Here is a 25,417-nt window from a genome sequence, read left to right as displayed (position 1 = left end):
TTCTTTCCTGCAATAAATTACAGGAAAATTACAAGGGACTGGCCAACTGTTCTTTCCTGTAATAAATTACAGGAGAATTACAAGGGACTGGCCAACTGTTCTCTAGTGTAATAAATTACAGTGAAATGACAAGGGACTGGCCAACTGTTCTCTAATGTAATAAATTACAGAAAAATTACAAGGGACTGGCCAACTGTTCTCTAGTGTAATAAATTACATGAAATTACAAAGGGCTGGCCAACTGTTCTTTCCTGTAATAAATTACAGGAAAATTACAAGGGACTGGCCAACTGTTCTTTCCTGTAATAAATTACAGCGAAATTACAAGGGACTGGCCAACTGTTCTTTCCTGTAATAAATTACAGTGAAATTACAAGGGACTGGCCAACTGTTCTTTCCTGTAATAAATTATAGGAAAATTACAAGGGACTGGCCAACTGTTTTCTCCTGTAATAAAATTACAAGGGACTGGCCAACTGTTCTTTCCTGTAATAAATTACAGGAATATTATAAGGGACTGGCCAACTGTTCTTTCCTGTAATAAATTACAGAAAAATTACACGGGACTGGCCAACTGTTCTTTCCTGTAATAAATTATAGGAAAATTACAAGGGACTGGCCAACTGTTCTCTCCTGTAATATAATTACAAGGGACTGGCCAACTCTTTTCTCCTGTAATGTAATAGTTAGGGCCGGTCTCGCTCTTTTCAAAAATGTCACAGACGTTTGGAACTATACCTTTCAGTTCTTATGCGCTTATCGTTTGCAGCATTGGGTTCTTTCTAGGGCATGGGCGAAGTGGCGGCAACTGAAAGAATGTATATGGCAGAGATTTTTGTGTCTGTCGAGGGCTTGGTTGGTTAGGTACTTCAGGTTGCTCAAAAATTCTATCATGGGCGATGCCGGCGCTTTCATTTCTGCAGCAGCAGAGGCTATGATAAGCAGTACAGCATGCGTGACTAGCTTACTCTGAATGAGCGGCAAATGAGACTACGGTAGAGAGGCGCTTCGCTTACCGTCACGCCTCCCTACCACGTCTAGACAAAATACCGCACGCACCTCATTCACATCGCTCATTTCAGCGAGTCACAATGCTGAGCTCCTTAGCGTCACTTCAACTGCTGCAGCGACGGACACAACGCCATCTCCCAGGCCCGCCCGTATAGAATTAAATGATGAAGAGCGATCAGTACCTAACCAAGCCCGACAGACACGGGCACATATCCCTTACATATTTCTTATGTCAGTTTTCACCACTTTGCCCAAGCTCCGGAACAACAAACTGAACGCCGCAAACGGTAAGTGCACATCGGCACGACCTTGAAAAAACCGAAAGGTAAGCGCATTGTCACAACGGGTGTACCGAAAAACATGACACCATCCGTTCTGACCGCAGCATTCCAAACTTCTGTGACGTCACATCCTGTTTCACGAAAAGACCCAAATTTCTCCGAAACGAAAAGAGAAGGACCTTAACAAATACCCAGGTGCACAACTACAATGTATCGGACACCTGAGGGACCCAGTCGCGAGAGCCTACTACCCACCACTTTTCCGGTACGCCCGTTAGTAATTTTTTACATCCCGAAAACTATGTCTCGGTACTCAGGTACCGAGACAAAAAAGAAAGCATACTGTAGCACATAATTCTGAACGTTTGTTGATTGTCAATCCTCAGGGCATCGCCACAATAGGCATAGACTAAGAAGTCGCCGCAATTGACAACCGCAGGCTATTGCCAGTTGTAGCAGTGGTTGCCCCAGTGATAGCAAACGACTTATAAGCCCCAGCAGCTTCAAATTTTGGCGTCTGTTCGCCATTCGCATTTTAGGCACATGCAAAGGGAGTGGTGGAAAGGAATTTGAACACTACGATTTATGGCATCTAATGCATGTCGAGCGAGCTCTCTTTCCTGTAAACATCTACATCTGTACTGGGTGGAGTTCGTCGAAAGAATGCAATCCCCGGATACGAGATCAACATGGCCGTCGCCTCAATCTTCAACCCAAGCTTACCGCGTACCGAAAAGGTTAGAGGAGCTGTATCAATGCTTTTCATTCATTGCGTTGGCGACATAGAAGAACTGTTTGTCTTGCTCTATCGAAGGAATGCGGTTCACGAGGCCCACCGCGAGCCTCAATCAGTCCTTTCTCGTTCCACTCTGAATCAAGCGTTTTCCGAAGCGAAGAATCACGTCCAGGGTTCCTACGTCCAGAAGATTACCTCAACGCGCTTTCTTAATTTCTTACTTCCGGGTAGCGTGTCCAGTAACTCTCAGTTCATCAACTGCATAAAGCGACTAAAATCCTTGAGATTGATGAGAAAGGAAAGACACGAAATATCGACTTGAAGTAAATTCCATGACCGTCACAGCATCGTCAGAACGAGTCCTCCTATATATAGCTAAGAGCATCATCACGAGGACTATTCAATTTCTAATGGTAGCGGTTCTATCAGCAAGCAAACAAGCAACCTAGCTAAAGTACAGTTAGTCATACGTAAGGAACGTGACGGTCAGTTTCTTGAGCGGCGAACCTCCTTCTCAAGGACTGCTGCAATAAGCCATATCGCATCTGGGAGGCGGTGGCAGATAGTAGACGTAAAATTCGCCGCAATTGATGACCTTGATCGACGTCTTATAGTTGCAACAGTAGCAGCCCCAACGAAAACAGACCGTATTGGCGGTCTCAATTCCTTTCTCGGTGGGAAGCGCGTCGCGCAGCCAACCGGGCGAATAAGTACCGCAACGGTTATAAGACGGACACGATCGGGGCAAATTGCCGCCGATTTTCGGATCAATGCGATTCCACCCGTTCGTTTGTATTCCCACGCTTCTCTGATCGCAGTAGCGCGGATGAGTGACCGTGTTTGATACCTTTCTCCACGGTTGATCGACGACCTTATGATTGTCCGGGTCGCATGCCGCGTGGAGAAAAGGTTCGATGATGACCGAGTCGCCGCCTTTGTCGCCGCCGTAGACTATGACGCCTTGAACCGTTTCGATTGTTATTTTTGCTGGCTGTTCTTCGTCTAGAGTTTGAACGTCGTCCTTTAGGTTGTAGACGATTTTATTCAGGGTCTTGGGTCGCGCGCACGCGGTGAATTTTTTCCCGTTGTCTAGTGTGAGTATTACCGTGTGGTCGTATTCGGGATCCAGACTGATGCCGTATATGACGAGTATCGCTTTGAACGTGTCGTATTCGAAACTCATCCACTCGCTAATGAACGAGATTTCGTTCGCGCCTTCTATTCCGACAAATTTTAATCCTGTTTTCTTTCGGAAGTGAACGGAAACGAGGGCTGTTCGTTCATTGAACTTCCACGACTCCACGCTCTTGAGCGGGCAGTCGATAACGAGACAAGGCTCCTCTTCGAGTTGTCGAAGACGAGCGTAGTCGGTGTTGACAATCAGCCCACGATCGCCCTTACTCGTATAGCGGCAGGTGAATTGGGGAGTCATTAGAGAATGAAAGTAGTTGTCGAGGCCGTAAGTGACGACGGTGACCGTTTGACCGGGATGGGGTATCGCTGGAACTCGGGTCGTATTCAAGTTGAGCCAGCTCGGTTCGGAAAGACTTTCCGCTTCTAGGAGAGGAGTCATGGCTGATACCGTATGGATGAATGGAAAGACGAGCAGAAGTATCAGCTTCAGCATAGCCGAGTTCAAATCGTTCCGCTGCCTGACTGTGTGGAAGGAGAAATGAGCTGTTGCCTTGTCTTTGGTGTCTGTTATATATGAGTCTTGTCTCCAGGAAGCTGAAATCAGTTCCTCTTTAGACATCCTGTGTCTACTTTGGAGACCTTTTCAGAATAAGTATTACTTCCAGCTGTGTTTATTCGTCCTTTGATTTGCTTCCCAACTTGAACGTTCTTTGACTGTTATAATTATTATCGGTATTTTTTCCGATTAGTCAGTCCTTTATAGGGATGAAGCCCTCACCACAAATCAGAATCTTTATTCGTTTGCATGGCCGGCTCACGGCGGACAGTGCGCGCGAAAGTTGGGCTTGTGGCCCACCTTGGCTTGCAATGAGAATGTACTATCTATAGACACGTGCAGACAAAGCGCAACTATATCCGCTGTCTATGGCGTAGAAAAATAGCGCAAAATGGTTGAAATAGTCTTGCAAGCCGGACCCCTCGAAGACTTTGAACGGTTCACCTTTGGCCAGTGCTGTTATAGATCATCGGTGTTTCCCAGTTTGGTACAGTGTGATCGTTTTAAAAAACGGTAATGAAGAAAACGGTTTGCGGGAATCCCTGATAGCTTCCACGAAAATTGTCGGAATCGGTTAAACAGCCGACCTCCTTTTGGGTTTATTGCAATAACCAAAGGACATTTCTGCATGAGTAAACATGCACTTCGTCGTTATGGCTCCATCCCATCCGGCGGAACGCAGACCCTACATAAAGGAGGCTGCGAGCAGCACCTACCACAGTCACCAACGCACTTGTAAGCATGATGCTGCCAGCCGCGCTCGTCTTCTTATTCGCTGCTCCGATATCAGCCATGAACCCGGTAGAGAAAACAACATCGACGCCGCCGAAGGAGAGCAACTCCGAGTCACTGGATTTAAAAGGCTTCACTACCGAGCCGGGCTGGCTCAACTTGAACATGTCGCGAGTGCCGTCAATACCGTATCCCGGTCAAACAGTCTCCGTTGTCGTGTACGCTCTCAGTAGCTATTATCATTCCCTGATGAGTCCCCAGTTTGTGTGTCGCTTCACGAGCAAGACGACTTCATCGCAGACGTTCGTCTCCGATTACGCTCGACTCCGACCGATTGCGAAGGGGGACCCGTGTTTCGTCATTGACTGTCCGTTGAAGAGCGTCGCTTCGTGGAAGATCAAAGAACGAACGGCCGTCGTTTCCGTTCTGTATCGATCAAAACTCGAACTGAAATACATTGGAAAAGAGGGCGACGACATGGTGACATTTACGGACTTATGGACGAGTTTTATATATGATACACTCGAGGCAACCATACTCATTCGCGGAGAAAGTCTCAATCCCGATCACGAGCATTCGGCTAAATTTGCGCTCAAAAATGGCCAAACATTCACCGTTCTAGCAAGGCCAGCATCACTCAATGAAATAACCTTTGACTTGAGCAAACACGTCGAAGATCTGAAAGAAGAGATTCCTGCTCGGATAACGCTTTTCACGACGCAAGGACTAGTGCCTTACGACGGCGATAAAGGGGGCGACACGGTCGTTCTTGAGTCACCTGTCAAACACGTGGCATGCAAAACCCATCGTGTGGTTGACCAGCTATGGAGAAAGGTATCGAATGAAGTCCAGTCTCCTCAACACTGCGACAACCGTGACATAGGAGTTCACCGTAATGGGTGGAATCGCATCGCTCCGTCCATCGGCGGTCGACTTCCTCAATCGTGTCCACCAATACAGCGTTGTGGTACCTATGCAACCGGATGGCTGCGCGATGCTCCTCCTACCAAGAAAGGAGTTGAAGTGTCGAACGTAGTTTGCTGGCACAGGGGCAGCAACTGTTGCTATAGTCCAAGATCGGTGAAAGTCCTCAATTGCGGCCCGTTCTTAGTCTATTATCTGCCAAGCGTTCCGGCCTGCAATCACGCCTATTGTGGCGATGCCTAAAGAAAGGCGTTCAACTTTGACTTCCAAGAGACTATAGATTGATGTGGCTAGCAGCTCTTTAGTTTCTCCATAGATTAAATAGAGAAATCTATGGTTTCTCTTTGGTTGCACGTGTTGTTTTAGAATCCCTCTTACTCACAATATACCTGTTCAAGTCTACGCGCAACCAGCCACATAAGGAAAGACAGAGACATCAAAATCGCTGAGCACAAGAGATAGTAGCACCAGACCAACAGAAAAAAAAAAGCATAGCACATAATTCTGAACGTTTGTTGATTGTCAATCCTCAAACAATAGGCATAGACTAAGAAGTCGCCGCAATTGACAACCGCAGGCTATTGCCAGTTGCAGCAGTTGTTGCCCCAGTGATATCAAACGACTTATAAGCCCCAGCAGCTTCAAATTTTGGCGTCTGTTCGCCATTCGCATTTTAGGCACATGCAAAGGGAGTGGTGGAAAGGAATTTAAACACTACGATTTATGGCATCTAATGCATGTCGAGCGAGCTCTCTTTCCTGTAAACATCTACATCTGTACACTCGTCCTCGTGGAGATGCTCGTCGAAAGAATGCAATCCCCGGATACAAGATCGACATGGCCGTCGCCTCAATCTTCAAGCTTACCGCGTACTGGGGTATCGCACTGTGTACTGTAGTATCGACTCGACAGCGAACGGTTTGCTGACCGCGTTCCGCGCTGTGTCGTTTGACAAAAACTCGATCGTCTGACTTCCGCGGAACGGCTCTGCGACTTCCGCGATCCGCGATGGGCTTTCAGCCTGCGCCACAATCACTTATGACGCAGCAGGAAGCGCAGACGACGCGAGCGTCAGCTGAGGGGCAACAATAACAGAAAACAGCGCACGCGTATAGACTCACTAAAATCAGAGCCCTATAAAAGACTAAAATTAACCGCTGACCGAACGTCCTGTGTTTTGACCGGTCTGACTTCCGCGGATCTAACGAAGACTTCCGCGGAAGCGATGGGCTTCCGCTCCATGCAAGCATGTAAAAACAGAGAGTGGGTGTTTTGTAATGACGCAGGAGGAAGTGCAAGTGGCGGGGGCACTGCTGCTGGTAGAAACCAGCAAAAACGTTCAAATTCCCATTGCATGTATGCATGAGTGGACACAGATGTGGACATGAATTAGGTGTCAGCAATTAAGCTAGCAAAGACCGTACAGTACCTGCGTGAATACGCGGGTTTAATTGTTCGGCATTGAAGCGACGTCATAATTTAATAAGCGAAAAGGACTTCAATCAGTGGATGTGCGTCTCTCTCCCCAAACCGCATGTGCGTCTCTCTCCAAACCGCGACGTCACCTTGTACTTTAATTTTATTAGGGCTTCCAACGTGCGTTATAAAAGGACGACGAGTTTGGGAGATCTGGCAGTCCTCGTCTAGTTGCAGAAGACAACGATACGATGAAAACGGCTGTCTTGGGTATGCACGTCCTCCTCCTCCTCGCTGCAGTCGTTGCAGGTAAAAGAATTCGAAGGGATTCGGTTCCGTTGTATTTGCTACAATAAACTATTATTTGCAGGAAAGAGATACGTCAGTTCGTGCGAACCTAAGTTTCTACCTGGAAATCGAGGGACCTTGGAGTATCCTCCTCCAGACAGCCGATTATCCCGCTATCGCGCAAATGTTGACTGCACGTGGAAATTGCAACCTGTGATGTCGCCTTTTGGCCATACCAACATGTGCGATCAAATGGTTGCAACAGTGGAGTTTCTTGACACCGAGAAAGACGGAGACATTCTCGAGATCATAGATTCATCAACGAACAGAGTCTTGGCCAGACTTTCAGGGAAATCTAATCGTGGTTTTCCTAAGCAGTACGTCGCTTGTTCTTCCGAATTAACAATTCGTTTCAAATCGAACAGTAACTGGGAAAGAGGAGACGGGTTTAAAATTTCCTATACAACAGACAGTACGTGTCGAATGGTACTGCTGTATAGATAATTATTTCAAACCTTACCTTAGGAAACATGATCAGTCGAAACATTATTTCGGATGATGGGACGTTTCGTGCAGACTGGACAATTTGCGGATCCGAGAGTCGTCCGGCCTGCTTGAATTTCTTCAATATCCCTGACAACACCGATGCGTTTTTTGCCGAAGTTTCGAACGGAGAGGGCGACTCGGAACACGTCAAAATTACTTACAAGGAAGGTTCAAGCAAGACTCTCTCTGCTGAGAGATTGGTCACTTTTAAACTGTCACGGACCTATCAAGGCTTCAAAGCGCATCTCTGTGGTAACAGTAAATATTGGGCTAGAGTAGCAACGTCCAAACACAATTTATGTTAGGTACCACTACGTGTAAAACTTCGTCAGTGCTAAATGGACGCGAACTTCAATCTACGTATCAATATGGAAGAAGATGCTCTAGGGAGGCAACTACCTACTGCAAGCAAGGGTACCACAATTACGATAATTTTAAAACACGAGTGTGTAAGCACGACGGAAAATGGGATCATTCAAGTCCACCTCAGTGCAAAAGTAAGGAATTTTCAAGACACTCGTGTTTTATAAAATGGCGTTTTATGTGGTAGAAATCAAGTGTTCCAACATACCTACCATCGAAAACGGGCATTTCATCTTTTCCAACGAAAACAAAAGCGAATATTACGATAAAGAAAAGATCAAGTGGAAATGTGACAAGGGCTACTCCCACGTAGAGGAATTTTATGGGAGACGTCCATTTCCCTTTTCTCCTTTTCCCTTTGATTCGATCTGGTACGAGATGGAACGAAGGTCACATTACTACAATGTTCCTCCTGCTTTACACTGGAGTCTGCCAGGACCAAGCTCTGACAATTACCTCCGGCGTACGGCATCGCGAGTAGGAAATATGACTTGCGGGGCTCAAGGATGGAGAGGAGTTCCAAGATGCAAACGTAAGCTATAGGCCGGGCCTCTATACTTCTAAAGAAAATTTTGAATATGAATTCTATTGCAGCCGTTCGATGTCCACAAATCAGTCTGAAAAACGGCACTGTTTCGACTAGAAAACAAGCCCGTTATACGTACCTCAACGGGAATATTCGACCTCATCAAATAGACAGGAGACCTCAATATCTGTCGACTGCTAGCTTTTCTTGCAACAGCGGATTTACTCTTGTTGGCTACAGTGTCGCCACCTGTATGGCTAATTCGAAATGGAACGTCCCTCTTCCAAACTGTACAGTGGAGCCATTGTATAGAATGCTAATTATTATTGATTCATTCACATTTAGGTTTGCCTGAAACGAATTCGGTCAAACACCAAATCGCGACGTTCGAGAAAAAATTCCTGCTTCCTTTAGCAACGTATTCTCGCAATGCCCAACCCGACGAGAATCTTCTCGGAACACACGATCGCTCCGACGTGCTCGACGCGCAGTCCGACGTCAAACTGGATCTCCTCTTCGCTTTCAATATTGGTGAGAGAAGTCCTCTGGAAGAAGTGTATAAAACATTTGTGAATAACACCATTATGAACTTTCCCATCGAGGCAGAAAAGACCCGCGTAGCTGCCTTGGTTCTCATGAACGGAACAATTTGGAAATTCGTCGGTACACCCAATCAAACTGACATTCTCGAAGGAAATCCTCATAACGTCTCAGAAAATCTTGAAGAGTTCATGGAAAATATTAACTTGATGTTTGAGACGGGATTAGGCAGCGAACCGAGAGATGCGAAGAGAGTGGCTATAATTGTCAGCGAGCAACTTCCGATGGTCGCTAATCAACAACGCGCGTTGGCTGCACTGCTGCGTTTCGGGCAATTGAACGTCAAATCACTCATTATTTCGACGCGAGACTTGCCGCATTACATGGAACCCACGTCGGATTTTATCGAATTTAACACCGCCGATGATTTCCACACCTTTGTGAATTACTCAAGCCCAAGTAAAAATGGGGTGTTGCGTTCGGACTGGCGTCAATTTAATTATGTTTTTCTTTTTCTGTGTAGCTACGGTCGACGATCTTTGCGGTGTAGCTGGAGCTCCGGGCCAGCACTATCCCTTTTCCAACTTCTCGGTTGCTGCACGTGGGGCCTGGCCCTGGCTCGTCACCGTCCTAGGCAAGGGAGAGTTCGAATGCGACGGCGTACTCGTACACCGCCGATGGGTAGTCACCGGTGCTGACTGTTTCAAGAAAGCGACTCGTGCCAGCGGATTGTTCGAAGGCAAAATCAGCGGTTATCGAATAGGAGTCCGAGTTGGACAATACGAACTTAACGACAATGGCGATGGACTGACGGTAAGCAAGTACGACGGAATTGACGTAGTTACTCGAGGAGATCATCCGCCGCCTGGACTGAAAGTGTGGCGCTCAACAAGAAGATTCAAACCGGATATACTCGAGAACAACATGGCTGTGATAAGGCTAGACGTGCCCATAGAGGTGAGCCGCTTTCAAAAGCCAATCTGTTCGCCACGGCATTTTGAGTACAACACGATGATGAGCGATGAAAGGATTGCAGTCGGACAGACGGCGTTCCTTGTCGGGTATCAATACGTGAAAAATGGCGAAAGAGTCGTCTCGAATGTTCCTATTGAGTCGAGTGTTGTTATAGCTAACTTGTCCGAATGCAAGCAGAGGTGGCCTCGGAAAACAATTATAGATTCGAATCTCTGTGTTCGAGGCATTCCTGGAGATATTTGCTATGGAGGGACTGGCACTCCTCTTATGTGTCAGGATCCCAAGACGAACCGATACGTTCTTTGCGGTGTGGGCAGTTTTGGCTTTGAGGACTGCAAGGATGGATACGCCGTGTATACTAATATGAGGAAGTACGAAGAGATGATACGCGACACCGTTAGGATGGAATCAGATGGGTATAGGAAGTCTCAGTACTGAACAGACTCATCGCGCAACTCACTGTGACCGTGTGAGTAGAGTTTGTTATCTTTCTTTCTCGTCTGTAGTAGTGTTTCGCGTCATTCTTCTTTGGACATTCAGTGCAAATGCTTTTTAGAGGGTTTTGAAAAATACACCCAATATACCTCCTATATAGGTAGGAACTGAAGCTAGTTGGGAATTGACGTCGGTTGTCCGCATTTCGATTGGGCAACCCATACGTCAGACAACAGACCACCTAGCTGCGGTACAAAAAGTAGAAAGGACAAGTCGGGCAGTCGACTTTGCTTTGGCTGTGCTAATGGTTTTCTTAGAAAAACAAGGTCGGTTGGGCTTGGAGTTCAAACGGTATGAATTCAAACACGTGTCACGAATTAGTAGGGTGGGAAAAGCGATTTGTTGTTCCAAGACAGGCGTAAACTATTTGATTGAATGTTCTGTAACAGAATGTTCAAAGACTTATAAGCAGCTTCAAATTTTGGCGCCCACTCAGCGACGAAGGCGTGGAAGAGCTCGACCAAAGACGTCTTTTGGGGCCATCGGAGGACGTCGGAAACGATCAAAATCTCAGTAAATGGCGACCAAATATTTTTGATGGAGCCGGATGGTGTTTATTTCAATTTCTTTTGGCCGGCGGCCTATACCGGACATGATTTCGATAGAGATGAAGTCGAAGGTAACGCGAATAATACACTCGGATGCACAGTAACTTGAAATTATTTCATCCGATCATTTCGTATGGTTTCGTATAGTGAAGTTGGGAGGAAAACGGATTTTTATTTTGTGGCCTGCTCTGTTGTTCTGAAACTGGACCTTGATCTTGTGAATTAACGCACGATGCCTAAAGAAAGGCGTTCAACTTTGACTTTCAAGAGACTATAGATTGATGTGGCTAGCTGCTCTTTAGTTTCTCTTTGGTTGCACGTGATGCTGTTTTAGAATCCCTCTTACTCACAATATACCACCTGTTCAAGTAGACTATGACTACTGTACGCGCAACGAGCCACATAGGAAAGACAAAGATATCAAAACTGCTGAGTACAGGAGATAGCAGTACGAGACCAACAGAAAAAAAAGAAAAAAAAGCATAGCACATAATTCTGAGCGTTTTTTTATCTGTCGACCCTCAAGCATCGCCGCAATAGCTCAAATGGCAGTGCCCGCCTATTCGCGTTTTAGGCACGTGCAAAGGGAAAGGAATTTGAACACTATCTAATGCAGCTCTCTTGTAGATACTGTACACTGCTATCTATATATGGAAAAATAGACTATTTCTGATGGAAGCTTAGATACATAAGAGGAAGCAAACTCGTGGGTCGAAAGAATGCATCCCCGGATACAAGTTCAACATGGCCGTCGCCGCCGTCGCCTCATAGCCTCTTCAACCGCGCCCCGAAAAAGGATAGAGGAGCCGTGTCGATGCTCTTTTCATTGACATGTGCTGTACCGAAGGAATGCGATTCATGAGGCGCACCGCGAGCCTCACACTCGAGTCATAAAGCGATTGAAATCCTTGAGATCGATGAGCAAGGAAAGGCAAGGAAGGTATCTTACAGTACCTAATATCCTGTGAGTTAGGAGTTCCCTATAGCCGAGAATAGACGGAGACCAGCTCCATAAGAAAACCACATGCAAGAAGACATACTTACCCCTCATGTAAATACCATGACCGTCACAGCATAGTCAAAAGGAGCATCCACTAATTCAATTTCTAATGGTAACATTGGAAAGCAAACAAGCAAGCTAGACTAAAGCACAAGCCACAACGAGTCGTTCAGTTTCTTGAGTGGCGAACCTCCTTCTCAATGATTGCCGCAATAAGCCATATCGCATCTGGGAGGCGGTGGCAGCCAATAGACGTAAAATTCGCCGCAATTGATGACCTTGATCGGCGTCTTGTAGTTGCAACAGTAGCAGTTCCAACGAAAACAGACCGTATTGGCCATCTCCATTCCTTTCTCGGTGGGAAGCGGGTCGCGCAACCAACCGGGCCCATACGTGCCGCAACGGTTATAAGACGGGCACGATTGGGGCATATTGCCGCCGATTTTCGGATCGATGCGATTCCACCCGTGCGCTCGTATTCCTACGCTTCTCTGATCGCAGTAGCGCGGATAAGTGGCCGTGTTCGATATCTTTCTCCACGGTTGATCGACGACCTTATGATTGTCTGGGTGGCAGGCCGCGTGGAGCAGAGGTTGGAGGACGACCGAGTCGCCTTTGTCGCCGCGGTAGACTATGACGCCTTGCGTTGTTTCAATTGTTATGTTTGCCATGTGTTCTTCTTCTAGAGTTTGAATGTCGTCCTTTAGGTTGTAGACGATTTTAGTCAGGGTCTTGGGTCGCGCGCAAGCGGTGATTTTTTTCCCGTTGTCTAGTGTGAGTATTATCGTGTGGTCGTATTCGGGATCCAGACTGATGCCGTATATGACGATTATCGCTTTGATCGTGTCGTATTCGTAACACGTCCACTCGCTAATGAACGAGATTTCGTTCGCGCCTCTAAATCCGACAAATTTTAATCCTGCTTTCTTTCGGAAGAGAACTGAAACGAGGGCTGTTCGTTCATCGAACTCCCACGACGCCACGCTCTCGAGCGGGCAGTCGATAACGAGACAAGGATCATCGTCTTCGAGCTTTCGAAGACGAGCGTAGTCGGTGTTGACACTCAACCCACGATCGCCCTTACTCGTATAGCGGCAGATGAATTGGGGAGTCATTAGAGAATGAAAGTAGTTTTCGAGGCCGTACGTGACGACGGTGACCGTTTGACCGGGATGGGGTATCGCTGGAACTCGGGTCGTATTCAAGTTGAGCCAGCTCGGTTCGGAAAGACTTTCCGCTTCTAGGAGAGGAGGAGTCATGGCTGATACCGTATGGATGAATGGAAAGACGAGCAGAAGTATCGGCTTCAGCATAGTCGAGTTCAAACGTTCTGCTGCCTGACTGTGTGAAAAGAGAAGTGGCTGTTGCCTTGTCTGTGGATGTCTCTTATGTATTAGTCTTGTCCCCAGGAAGCTGACATCAGTTCCTCTTTTGGACATCCTGTGTCGACGTTGTAGATCCTTTGCAGAATAAGTATTACTTCCAGCTGTGTTTGTTCGCTTAACCCGAATCGTCTCCCTGAGGTGGTTCCAGCTTGATTGAACGACTTTTGACTGTACTAAATATTATTATTGTTATTATTTTTTCCGGATTAATCAGTGCTTTAGGGATGAAGCGCTGACCACCACAAATCAGAATCTTCATTCGTTTTGCAGTGGGGATGCTATGTACAGTATAGTTAGTATGCATTAGTAATGTGCATGCTTGCGCGCGCAGGCTGAAGGATAGCCATATGTGCAGACAAAGCGCAATCATATTCGCTGTCTATGGCGTAGAAGAAATAGCGCGAAATTTGACATATAGTCTTACAAGCCGGTTCCTCCGAAGAGTTTCAACTTTGGTCAGTTACTACCAGTGCCGTTGATCATGTATCCCACACCCCAGTTTGGTGCAGTGTGATGGTTTAGGTAATGAAGAAAGACGTCGGAGACCTTTGCAGAATAAGCATTACTTCCAGTTGTGTTTGCTCTCATTTTTCCCGATTGGTCCGCCCTTTCGATGAAGCGCTAATGACAAATCGGGTTCTTTGTTCGTTTTGCAATGAGGATGCTATATACAGTATAGTTAGTATACATAGACATGTACTCACGCCATATAGTCATGCAGAAAGTGCAGATGGTCATACGCACGGACGAAGGGCAATCATATCCGCTGAAAATAGCGCAAAATTGCTGACATATATAGTCTTGCAAGCCGGACCCCTCGAACTTTGGTCAGTTACATAGGTATTTCATTTCCCACATCGCAATTTGGTACGTTTTTTAGTAACAAAGAAAGACGTCGGAGACCTTTGCAGAATAAGCATTACTTCCAGCTGTAAAAAGTATAGTTAGTATACATTAGTAATGTGCTCATTAGGCTGAAAGACAGTGCGGATGCGAAGCGTAATCATCTAGGCATAGCGTAGAGAAATTGACATACAGTCTTGCAAGACCCTTCGAAGAGTTTGAGCGGTTCACCTTTTATCATAGGTATTTCCCACATCGCAGTTTGGTACAGTGTGATCGTCTAAGTAACGAAGAAAAACGGTTTCCGGGCATCCCTGAAAAAGACTATGCCAGCCATCGTGGCGGGTCCAACTTCCTTTTTTGAATATACGATCACCACCTGCCAGACACACCGAAGGCCAAATCTCTTTCATTCATCGGGTCCGGTCACGTCCCCTCATAGCTTCCACCAACACACCTGCAGCTGCCAAGTCCGACTCCCCTTTGAGTTTATTTGCGGCACTCCTGAGTGTTTAAAGCATGCATGCACTTCGCCGTTATGATTTCACTTCCTCCATCCGTCAGACCCTACATAAAAGAGGCTGCGAGCAGCACTTACCACAGTCACCAACGCACTGTTGCAACTTGCAAGCATGATGCTGCCAGCCGCGCTCGTCTTTCTATTCGCTGCTTCGATATCAGCCATGAGCCCGAAACAGACAACACCGTCGTCGCCGCCGGAGGGCAAATACGAGCCACTGAGTCTAATAGGCTACACCGCGGAGCCCGGCTGGCTCAACTTGAACATGTCGCGAGTGCCGTCAATACCATTTCCCAATGAAACAGTCTCCGTTGTCGTATTCTCTCTCGGTGACTATTATCATAAACTGATGAGTCCCCAGTTTGTGTGTCGCTTCACGAGCAAGACGAATCCATCGCAGACGTTCGTCTCCGATTACGCTCGACTCCGACCAATCGCGAAGGGGGACCCGTGTTTCGTCATCGACTGTCCGTTAGAGAGCGTCGCTTCGTGGAAGATCAAAGAGCGAACGGCCGTTGTTTCCGTTCTGTATCGATCGAAACTCGAACTGAAATACATTGGAAAAGAGGGCGACGACACGGTGACATTTGCAGACTTATGGACGAGTTTTGAATATAATACAACCGAGGCAACCATACTCATTCGCGGTCAAAGTCTCAATCCCGATCACGTGCATTCTGCTAAGTTTGCGCTCGAAAATGGCAGCACATTCACCGCTCTAGCAAGGCCATCATCACTCGACGAAATAACCTTTAATTTGAGCCAACCCACCGAAGATCTTGACGGAAAGGTTTCTGCTAAGATAACGCTTTTCACGACGCAAGGACTAGTGCCTTACGACGGCGATAAAGGAGGTGACACGGTCGTTCTTGAGTCATCTATCAGACACGAGGCATGCAAAAAGTATCGTGTGGTTGACCAGCAGTGGAGAAAAGTATCGAATACAGTCCGGTCTCCTATTCGCTGCGACAACCGTGACTTAGGAGTTCAATTTAATGCGTGGAATCGCTTCGATTCGTCCATCGGCGGTCGACTTCCTCAAGAGTGTCCACCAGTATGGCGTTGTAGTACCGCTGCGACCGGATGGCTGCGCGATGCTCCTCCTACCCAGAAAGGAGTTGAAGTGGCGAAGACAGTTTGCTACCACTGGGGCAGCAACTGTTGCTATTGGAAAAGTTCGGTAAAAATCGTCAATTGCGGCAGGTTCTTAGTCTATTATCTGCCCAGCGTTTCGTACTGCAATTCCGCCTATTGTGGCGATGCCTAAAGAAAGGCGTTCAACTTTGACTTTCAACAGACTATAGATTGATGTGGCTAGCTGCTCTTTAGTTTCTCTTTGGTTGCACGTGGTGTTGTTTTAGAATCCCTCTTACTCACAATATACCTGTTCAAGTAGACTATGACTACTGTACGCGCAACGTACGAGCCACATAAGGAAAGACAAAGATATCAAAACTGCTGCATGAGTACAGGAGATAGCAGCACGAGACCAACAGAAAAAGAAGAAAAGCATAGCACATAATTCTGAACGTTTTTTTATATGTCGACCCTCAAGCATCGCCGCAATACATGTAGCTCAAATGGCAGTGCCCGCCTACCTTTAGGCACGTGCAAAGGGAAAGGAATTTGAACACTACCTAATGCAGCTCTCTTGTCTGTAGATACTGTACACTGCTATCTATATATGGAAACATAGATGGAAGGCTTAGATATAAGAGGAGAATGCATCCCCGGATACAAGATCAACATGGCCGTCGCCGCCTCAGTCTTCAACCGCGCCCCGAAAAAGGATAGAGGAGCCGTGTCGATGCTTTTCATTGACATGTGCTGTACCGAAGAAATGCGATTCACGAGGCGCACCGCGAGCCTCACACTCGAGTCATAAAGCGACTGAAATCCTTGAGATCGATGAGCAAGGAAAGGCAAGGAAGGTATCACCCTTGCAGTACCTGAGTTAGGAGTTCCCTATAGCCGAGAATATACGGAGACCAGCTCCATAAGAAAACCACATGCAAGAAGACATACTTACCCCTCATGTAAATACCATGACCGTCACAGCATAGTCAAAAGGAGCATCATCATCACGAGCACTAATTCAATTTCTAATGGTAACATTGGCAAGCAAACAAGCAAGCTAGACTAAGTCGTTCAGTTTCTTGAGCGGCGCGAACCTCCTTCTCAATGATTGCCGCAATAAGCCATATCGCATCTGGGAGGCGGTGGCAGCCAATAGACGTAAAATTCGCCGCAATTGATGACCTTGATCGGCGTCTTGTAGTTGCAACAGTAGCAGTTCCAACGAAAACAGACCGTATTGGCCATCTCCATTCCTTTCTCGGTGGGAAGCGGGTCGCGCAACCAACCGGGCCCATACGTGCCGCAACGGTTATAAGACGGACACGATTGGGGCATATTGCCGCCGATTTTCGGATCAATGCGATTCCACCCGTGCGCTCTTATTCCTACGCTTCTCTGATCGCAGTAGCGCGGATAAGTGGCCGTGTTCGATATCTTTCTCCACGGTTGATCGACGACCTTATGATTGTCTGGGTGGCATGCCGCGTGGAGCAGAGGTTGGAGGACGACCGAGTCGCCTTTGTCGCCGCGGTAGACTATGATGCCTTGCGTTGTTTCAATTCTTATGCTTGCCATGTGTTCTTCTTCTAGAGTTTGAATGTCGTCCTTTAGGTTGTAAACGATTTTAGTCAGGGTCTTGGGTCGCGCGCAAGCGGTGATTTTTTGCCCGTTGTCTAGTGTGAGTATTATCGTGTGGTCGTATTCGGGATCCAGACTGATGCCGTATATGACGATTATCGCTTTGATCGTGTCGTATTCGTAACACGTCCACTCGCTAATGAACGAGATTTCGTTCGCGCCTTTAAATCCGACAAATTTTAATCCTGTTTTCTTTCGGAAGAGAACTGAAACGAGGGCTGTTCGTTCATCGAACTCCCACGACGCCACGCTCTCGAGCGGGCAGTCGATAACGAGACAAGGATCGTCGTCTTCGAGCTTTCGAAGACGAGCGTAGTCGGTGTTGACAATCAGCCCACGATCGCTCTTACTCGTAAAGCGGCAGGTGAATTGAGGAGTCATTAGAGAATGAAAGTAGTTGTCGAGGCCGTACGTGACGACGGTGACCGTTTGACCGGGATGGGGTATCGCTGGAACTCGGGTCGTATTCAAGTTGAGCCAGCTCGGTTCGGAAAGACTATCCGCTTCTAGGAGAGGAGGAGTCATGGCTGATACCGTATGGATGAATGGAAAGACGAGCAGAAGTATCGGCTTCAGCATAGTCGAGTTCTTCTGCCTGACTGTGTGAAAAGAGAAGTGGCTGTTGCCCTGTCAGTGGATGTCTCTTATATATTAGTCTTGTCCCCAGGAAGCTGACATCAGTTCCTCTTTGGTATCCTGTGTCGATGTTTTTAGATCCTTTGCAGAATAAGCATTACTTCCAGCTGTATTTGTTCGCTTTACCCGAATTGTCTCCCTGCGGTGGTTCCAGCTTGATTGAACGACTTTTGACTGTAATAAATATTATTATTGTTATTATTTTTTCCCGATTAATCAGTTCTTAGGGATGAAGCGCTGACCACAAATCAGAATCTTCATTCGTTTGCAGTGGGGATGCTATATACAGTATAGTTAGTATGCATTAGTAATGTGCATGCTCGCGCCATGTAGGCTGAAGGATAGCCATATGTGCAGACAAAGCGCAATCATATTCGCTCTCTATGGCGTAGAAAAATAGCGCGAAATTTGACATATAGTCTTACAAGCCGGTTCCTCCGAAGAGTTTCAACTTTGGTCAGTTACTACCAGTGCCGTTGATCGTGTAACACCCCAGGTGCAGTGTGATGGTTTAGGTAATGAAGAAAAACGTCGGAGACCTTTGCAGAATAAGCATTACTTCCAGCTTTAAAAGTATAGTTGGTATACATTAGTAATGTGAGCTTTAGGCTGAAGGACAGTGCGGATACAAAGCGTAATCATCTAGGCATAGCGTAGAGAAATTGACATACAGTCTTGCAAGACCCTTCGAAGAGTTTGAGCGGTTCACCTTTTATCATAGGTATTTCCCACATCGCAGTTTGGTACAGTGTGATCGTCTAAGTAACGAAGAAAAACGGTTTGCGGGCATCCCTGAAAAAGACTATGCCAGCCATCGTGGCGGGTCCAACTTCCTTTTTTGAATATACGATCACCACCTGCCAGACACACCGAAGGCCAAATCTCTTTCATTCATCGCACTGGCGGGTTCGGTCACGTCACCTCATAGCTTCCACCAACACACCTGCAGCTGCCAAAAATTGTCCGACTCCCCTTTGAATTTATTTGCGACACTCCTGAATGTTTAAAGCATGCGCTTCGCGCCGTTATGACTTCACTTCCTCCATCCGTCAGATCCTACATAAAAGAGGCTGCGGACAGCACTTACCACAGTCACCAACGCATTGTTGCAACTTGCAAGCATGATGCTGCCAGCCGCGCTCGTCTTTCTATTCGCTGCTCCAATATCAGCCATGGCCCCGTTACCGATAACAACACCGTCGCCGCCGCCGCAGGAGGGCAAATACGAGCCACTGAGTCTAATAGGCTTCACCGAGGAGCCGGGCTGGCTCAACTTGAACATATCGCGAGTGCCGTCAATACCGTATCCCGGTCAAACAGTCTCCGTTGCCGTATTCTCTCTCAGTAACTATTATCATAAACTGATGAGTCCCCAGTTTGTGTGTCGCTTCACGAGCAAGACGAATCCATCGCAGACGTTCGTCTCCGATTACGCTCGACTCCGACCAATCGCGAAGGGGGACCCGTGTTTCGTCATCGACTGTCCGTTACAGAGCGTCGCTTCGTGGAAGATCAAAGAACGAACGGCCGTCGTTTCCGTTCTGTATCGATCGAAACTCGAACTGAAATACATTGGAAAAGAGGGCGACGACACGTTGACATTTTTGGACTCATGGACGAGTTTTGAATATAATACACTCGAGGCAACCATACTCATTCGCGGGCAAAGTCTCAATCCCGATCACAAGCATTCGGCTAAGTTTGCGCTCGAAAATGGCCAAACATTCACCGTTCTAGCAAGGCCAGCATCACTCGACGAAATAACCTTTAACTTGAGCAAACACGTCGACAATCTGAAAGAAGAGGTTTCTGCTCGGATAACGCTTTTCACAACGCAAGGACTAGTGCCCTACGACGGCGATAAAGGGAGCGACACGGTCGTTCTTGAGTCACCTGTCAAACACGTGGCATGCAAAACCCATCGTGTGGTTGACCAGCCGTGGAGAAAAGTATCGAATCAAGTCCAATCTCCTCTTCACTGCGACAACAGTGACACACAAGGAGTTCACCGTTCTGGGTGGAATCGCATCGCTCCGTCCATCGGCGGTCGACTTCCTCAAGAGTGTCCACCAATACAGCGTTGTGGTGCCTCTTATACCGGATGGCTGCGCAACGCTCCTCCTACCAAGAAAGGAGTTGAAGTGTCGAACGTAGTTTGCTGGCACAGGAGCAGCAACTGTTGTTACCATTCATCAACGGTGAAAGTCATCAATTGCGGCCCGTTCCTCGTCTATTATCTGCCCAGCGTTCCGGTCTGCAATTCCGCCTATTGTGGCGATGCCTAAAGAAAGGCGTTCAACTTTGACTTTCAACAGACTATAGATTGATGTGGCTAGCTGCTCTTTAGTTTCTCTTTGGTTGCACGTGGTGTTGTTTTAGAATGTCTGTTCAAATAGACTACAGTATGACTACGCGCAACCAGCCACACATAAGGAAAGACAGAGACGTTTGTTGATTGTCAATTCTCAGTCACGATAGGCCAAACTGCAGGCAGGAGGCGGGGGTGGATAATAGACTAAGAATTCGTCGCAACTAACAACCGTAGGCTATTGCCAGTTGCAGCAGTTGTTGGCCCAGTGATAGCAAACGACTTATAAGCTCCAGCAGCTGCAAATTTTGGCGTCCGTTTGCCATTTTCGCATTTTAGGCACATGCAAAGGGAGTGGTGAAAAGGAATTATAACACTACGATTCATGGACATCTAATGAATGTCGAGCGAGCTCTCTTTTCTGCGGATACTGTAAACATCTATCTGTATATGGAAGCATAGATATGTCTATCTCTTGCGCTCAGCAATTTTGATGTCTCTGTCTTTCCTTAGAAGTGGCTCTCGCCTAACAGTACCGCTAGCTTATAGACCCTACAGCTGTTGTATCACTGTCGGAAAAATTGGCTGTGCTTGGCTGAGGTGAAATTTAAACAGCTATAGATCTTTTACTTTGAGTAAGAGGAATTTTAAAGCAACACGTGCAACCAAAGAGAAACTAAACAGCAGCCACATCAATCTAGTCTGTTGTAAGTCAAAGTTGAGCGCGCCTTTCTTTTAGGCATCACCACAATAGGCCAAAGCGCAGATAGGAGGCGCGGGCAGATGATAGACGAAGAATTCGCCGCAATTGACAACTTTAACTGCCGATTGCCAGTTGCAGCAGTTGCTGCTCCAGTGGTAGCAAACCGTGTTTGCCACTTCAATTCCTTTCTCGGTGGGAGGAGGATCACGCAGCCATCCGGTCGCAAGGGTACTGCAACGATATGTTGGTGGACACGATTGAGGCAGTCGGCCGCCAATGGATGAATCAAAGCGATTCCATCCGTTGGCTAAAACTCCTACGTTCTTGTTGTCGCAGTAGTATTGAGATTGAACGGTATTTGATACTTTTCTCCACGGCTGGTTAACCAAATTATAGTTATCGCAAGCCTCGTGTACGACAGGCGACTCGAGAATGACCGTGTCACCTCCTTCGTCACCGTCGTACGGCACCAACCCTTGTGTCGTAAAGAGTTTTATCTGAGCAGAAACATTTTCTTTGAGATCCTCAACGTTTTCGGTCAAGTTAAAGGTTATTTCACTGAGTGATGTTGGCCTTGCTAGAACAGTGAATGCATTACCATTCTCTAGTACGAACTTGGCGGAGTGCTCGTGATCGGGATTGAGACTTTCCCCGCGAAGGAGAATAGTTCCCGCGTTCGTGTCGTATTCAAAACTCGTCCACGCGTCGATGAACGTCAGCATGTTGTCGCCTTCTTTCCCAATGAATTTCAGTTCGAGTTTCGATCGATACAGAACAGAAACGACGGCCGTTCGTTCTTTGATCTTCCACGACGTGACGTTCTGTAACGGGCAGTCGATGTCGAAACACGGGTCCCCCTTCGCGATTGGTCGGAGTCGAGCGTAATCGGAGACGAACGTCCGCGATGGATTCGTCTTGCTCGTGAAGCGACACACAAACTGGGGTCTCATCAGTTTATGATAATATTTACCGAGAGAGAATACGACAACGGAGACTGTTTCATTGGGAAATGGTATTGACGGCACTCGCGACATGTTCAAGTTGAGCCAGCCCGGCTCCGCGGTGTAGTCTTTTAGACTCAGTGGCTCGTATTTGCCCTCCTGCGGTGTTGTTATCGGTACCGGGGCCATGGCTGATATTGGAGCAGCGAATAGAAAGACGAGCGCGGCTGGCAGCATCATGCTTGCAAGTTGCAACAATGCGTTGGTGACTGTGGTAAGTGCTGTCCGCAGCCTCTTTTATGTAGGGTCTGACGGATGGAGGAAGTGAAGTTATGACGGCGAAGTGCATGCTTTAGACACTCATGCAAATAATTCAAGGGGACAATTCTTGGCAGCTGCAGGTGTGTTGGTGGAAGCTATGAGGTGACGTGACCGGACCCGCCAGTGCGATGAATGAAAGAGATTTGGCCTTCGGTGTGTCTGGCAGGTGGTGATCGTATATTCATAAAAGGAAGTTGGACCCGCCACGATGGCTGGCATTGTCTTTTTCAGGGATGCCCGCAAACCGTTTTTCTTCGTTACTTAGCTAAACGATCACACTGTACCAAACTCCGATGTGGGAAATACCTATGATAAAAGGTGAACCGCTCAAACTCTTTGAAGGGTCTTGCAAGACTGTATACTAACTATACTTTGTACAGCTGGAAGTAATGCTTATTCTGCAAAGGTCTCCGACGTCTTTCTTTCTTACTAAAAAACGATCACACTGTACCAAACTGCGATGTGCGTATGACCATCTGCACTTTCTGCATGACTATATGGTGTGAGCATCAAACATGACATCAAACATGATGCAAACGTGCTGCAAACACGACCTATTATTAGAACAATACACGATCAACATGACAAATATTGATTAGACAAAGCGCACGCTTGATGACGTATTTTTGGCATAGTACGCTAGCCATAGCACATATTCTCTATGATCCCATAGATATCTCTCATATATATCTCTCATATATCTATGATGGAAGCAGAGATTAAGTCTAGTGTAGGTAGTGTAGGTGGGTACCAAGAAACGTCACGTGATAGCGCGAGTTACGCATCCCTCTCCTACTTAATCTCTGATGGAAGAGTTGATGGAAGCAGATACACTCGTGGTCGTAAGAATGCGCCATCCCCGGATACGAGATCAACATGGCCGTCGCCTCAATCTTCAACCCGAGCTTACCGCGTACCGAAAAGGTTAGAGGAGCTGTATCAATGCTTTTCATTGCGTTGGCGACATGGAAGAACCGTTTGTTCTGCTGTATCGAAGGAATGCGGTTCACGAGGCGCACCGCGAGCCTCAATCAGTCCTTTCTCGTTCCACTCCGTTTTTCCGAAGCGAAGAATCACGTCGAGAAGATTCCCTGAACGCGCTTTCTTTCTTAATTCCGGGTAGCGTGTCCAGTTGGAAAAGACAAAACTCGGACATCCTTTGACCCTGTCTCAGCTCATCAACTGCATAAAGCGACTGAAATCCTTAGAATTGATGAGAAAGGAAAGACACGAAGATATCAACTTGAAAGACCTTATTACACCATGGTTACACCTAGGAGTCCCCTAGCCGAAAGTAGACGGAGAAAGACACCTCTTTCATTTTGTAACCAGCTATAAGGAAACCACAAGAAGACATACATACAATAGCTTAGCCCTCATGTAAATTCCATGACCGTCACAGCATAGTCAGAACGAGTCCTCCTATAGCTAAGAGCATCATCACGAGGACTATTCAATTTCTAATGGTGGTAGCGGTTCTATCAGCAAGCAAACAAACAAACAAGCTAGCTAAAGTACAGTTAGTCATACGTAAGGAACGTCAGTTTCTTGAGCGGCGAACCTCCTTCTCAATGACTGCTACAGTAAGCCATATTGCATTGGGGAGGCGGCGGCAGATAATAGACGTAAAATTCGCCGCAATTGACAACCTTGACGGACGTCTGATAGGCGCAACAGTTGCAGCCCCAACGAAAACAGACCGTATTGGCGACCTCGATTCCTTTCTCGGTGGGAAGCGCGTCGCGCAACCAACCGGGCGAATAAGTGCCGCAACGGTTATAATAGGGACACGATTGGGGCAACTTACCGCCGATACTCGGATCGATGCGATTCCACGCGTACGCTTGTATTCCGACGTTGTTCCGATCGCAGTGGCGCGGATAAATGACCGTGTTCGATACCTTTCTCCACGGTTGATTGACGACGTTATGATTTTCGCACGCCGCGTGGAGAAGAGGTTCGATGATGACCGTGTCGCCGCCTTCGTCGCCGCCGTAGGCTACGACGCCTTGAGTCGTTTCGATCGTTATTTTTGCTGGATGTTCTTCGTCGACAGTCTCAACGTCGTCCTTTATGTTGTAGACGATTTTATTCAGGGACTCAGGTCGCGCGCGAGCGGTGAATATTTCCCCGTTGTCTAGTGCGAGTTTTACCGTGTGGTCGTGATCGAGATCCAGACTGGTGCCGTATATGACGAGTATCGCTTCGATCGTGTCGTACTCGAAACTCGTCCACTCGCTGACGAACGACAGCTCGTTGGCGCCGGCTCTTCCGACAAATTTTAATTCGGTTTTCTTTCGGAAGTGAACCGAAACGAGGGCGCTTCGTTCATTCAAGTTCCACGACGACACGCTCTCGAGCGGGCAGTCGATAACGAGACAAGGCGCCTCTTCGAGTTGTCGAAGACAAGCGTAGTCGGAGTCGAGACTCAGTGTAGGATTGGTCTTGCTCGTATAACGGCAGATGAATTGGGGTGCCATTAGAGAATGATAGTAGTTCTCGAGGCCGTACGTGACGACGGTGACCGTTTGACCGGGATAGGGTATCGCCGGAACTTGTGTCGTATTCAAGTTGAGCCAGCTCGGTTCGGAGAGCCTTTTCGCTTCTAGGGAAGGAAGTCCGTTGCTCTCTTCCGGCAGCTCTGGATCCTTTATCTGTATCATGGCTGATACCGTATCAATGAATGGAAAGACCAGCAGAAGTATCAGCTTCAGCATAGTGTCTCAATCGTTCTGCTGCCTGACTGTGTGGAAGGAAGAGTGAGCGGTTGCCTTGTCAGTGGGTCACTTATAGATAGTCTCGTCTCTAGGAAGTGGATATCAGTTCCTCTTTGGACATCCTGTGGTCGACGTTGGCGACCTCTGCAGAATCAGCATGACTTCCAGTGGTGTTTGTTCGTCTTTTGCTTTTCCCGAATTCGCTCACTGCGGTTCCAATTTAATTGAGCAACCTTTGACTGTATTAATACATTTAC

The 25,417-nt window shown here is 47.2% G+C and overlaps 3 protein-coding genes across 3 annotated transcripts; 2 read left to right on the top strand and 1 right to left on the bottom strand.

Annotated features, from left to right (window-relative positions):
* The first annotated feature begins 3,218 nt into the window (after positions 1–3,218).
* Positions 3,219–5,776, top strand: LOC136184137 (uncharacterized). The gene has a single exon (XM_065970981.1). The coding sequence runs from the start codon at positions 4,460–4,462 to the stop codon at positions 5,615–5,617; it is 1,158 nt and encodes a 385-aa protein (XP_065827053.1). The 5' UTR covers positions 3,219–4,459; the 3' UTR covers positions 5,618–5,776.
* Positions 5,777–6,960: 1,184 nt separating this feature from the next.
* On the top strand, positions 6,961–10,618 carry LOC136184136 (uncharacterized). Its single transcript, XM_065970980.1, has 8 exons — positions 6,961–7,099; positions 7,161–7,550; positions 7,604–7,876; positions 7,930–8,121; positions 8,175–8,519; positions 8,582–8,803; positions 8,859–9,512; positions 9,577–10,618. The coding sequence occupies exons 1-8, from the start codon at positions 7,042–7,044 to the stop codon at positions 10,464–10,466; spliced, it is 3,024 nt and encodes a 1,007-aa protein (XP_065827052.1). The 5' UTR covers positions 6,961–7,041; the 3' UTR covers positions 10,467–10,618.
* A 1,650-nt stretch (positions 10,619–12,268) lies between these two features.
* Positions 12,269–13,390, bottom strand: LOC136199989 (uncharacterized). Its single transcript, XM_065990311.1, has one exon. The coding sequence runs from the start codon at positions 13,382–13,384 to the stop codon at positions 12,269–12,271; it is 1,116 nt and encodes a 371-aa protein (XP_065846383.1). The 5' UTR covers positions 13,385–13,390.
* Positions 13,391–25,417: the final 12,027 nt, after the last annotated feature.

Source organism: Oscarella lobularis, chromosome 2 (assembly GCF_947507565.1).
Source record: "Oscarella lobularis chromosome 2, ooOscLobu1.1, whole genome shotgun sequence".
NCBI lineage: Eukaryota > Metazoa > Porifera > Homoscleromorpha > Homosclerophorida > Oscarellidae > Oscarella > Oscarella lobularis.
Note: the sequence above shows the minus strand (reverse complement) of the source record. Positions and strands in the feature narration are given on the sequence as shown.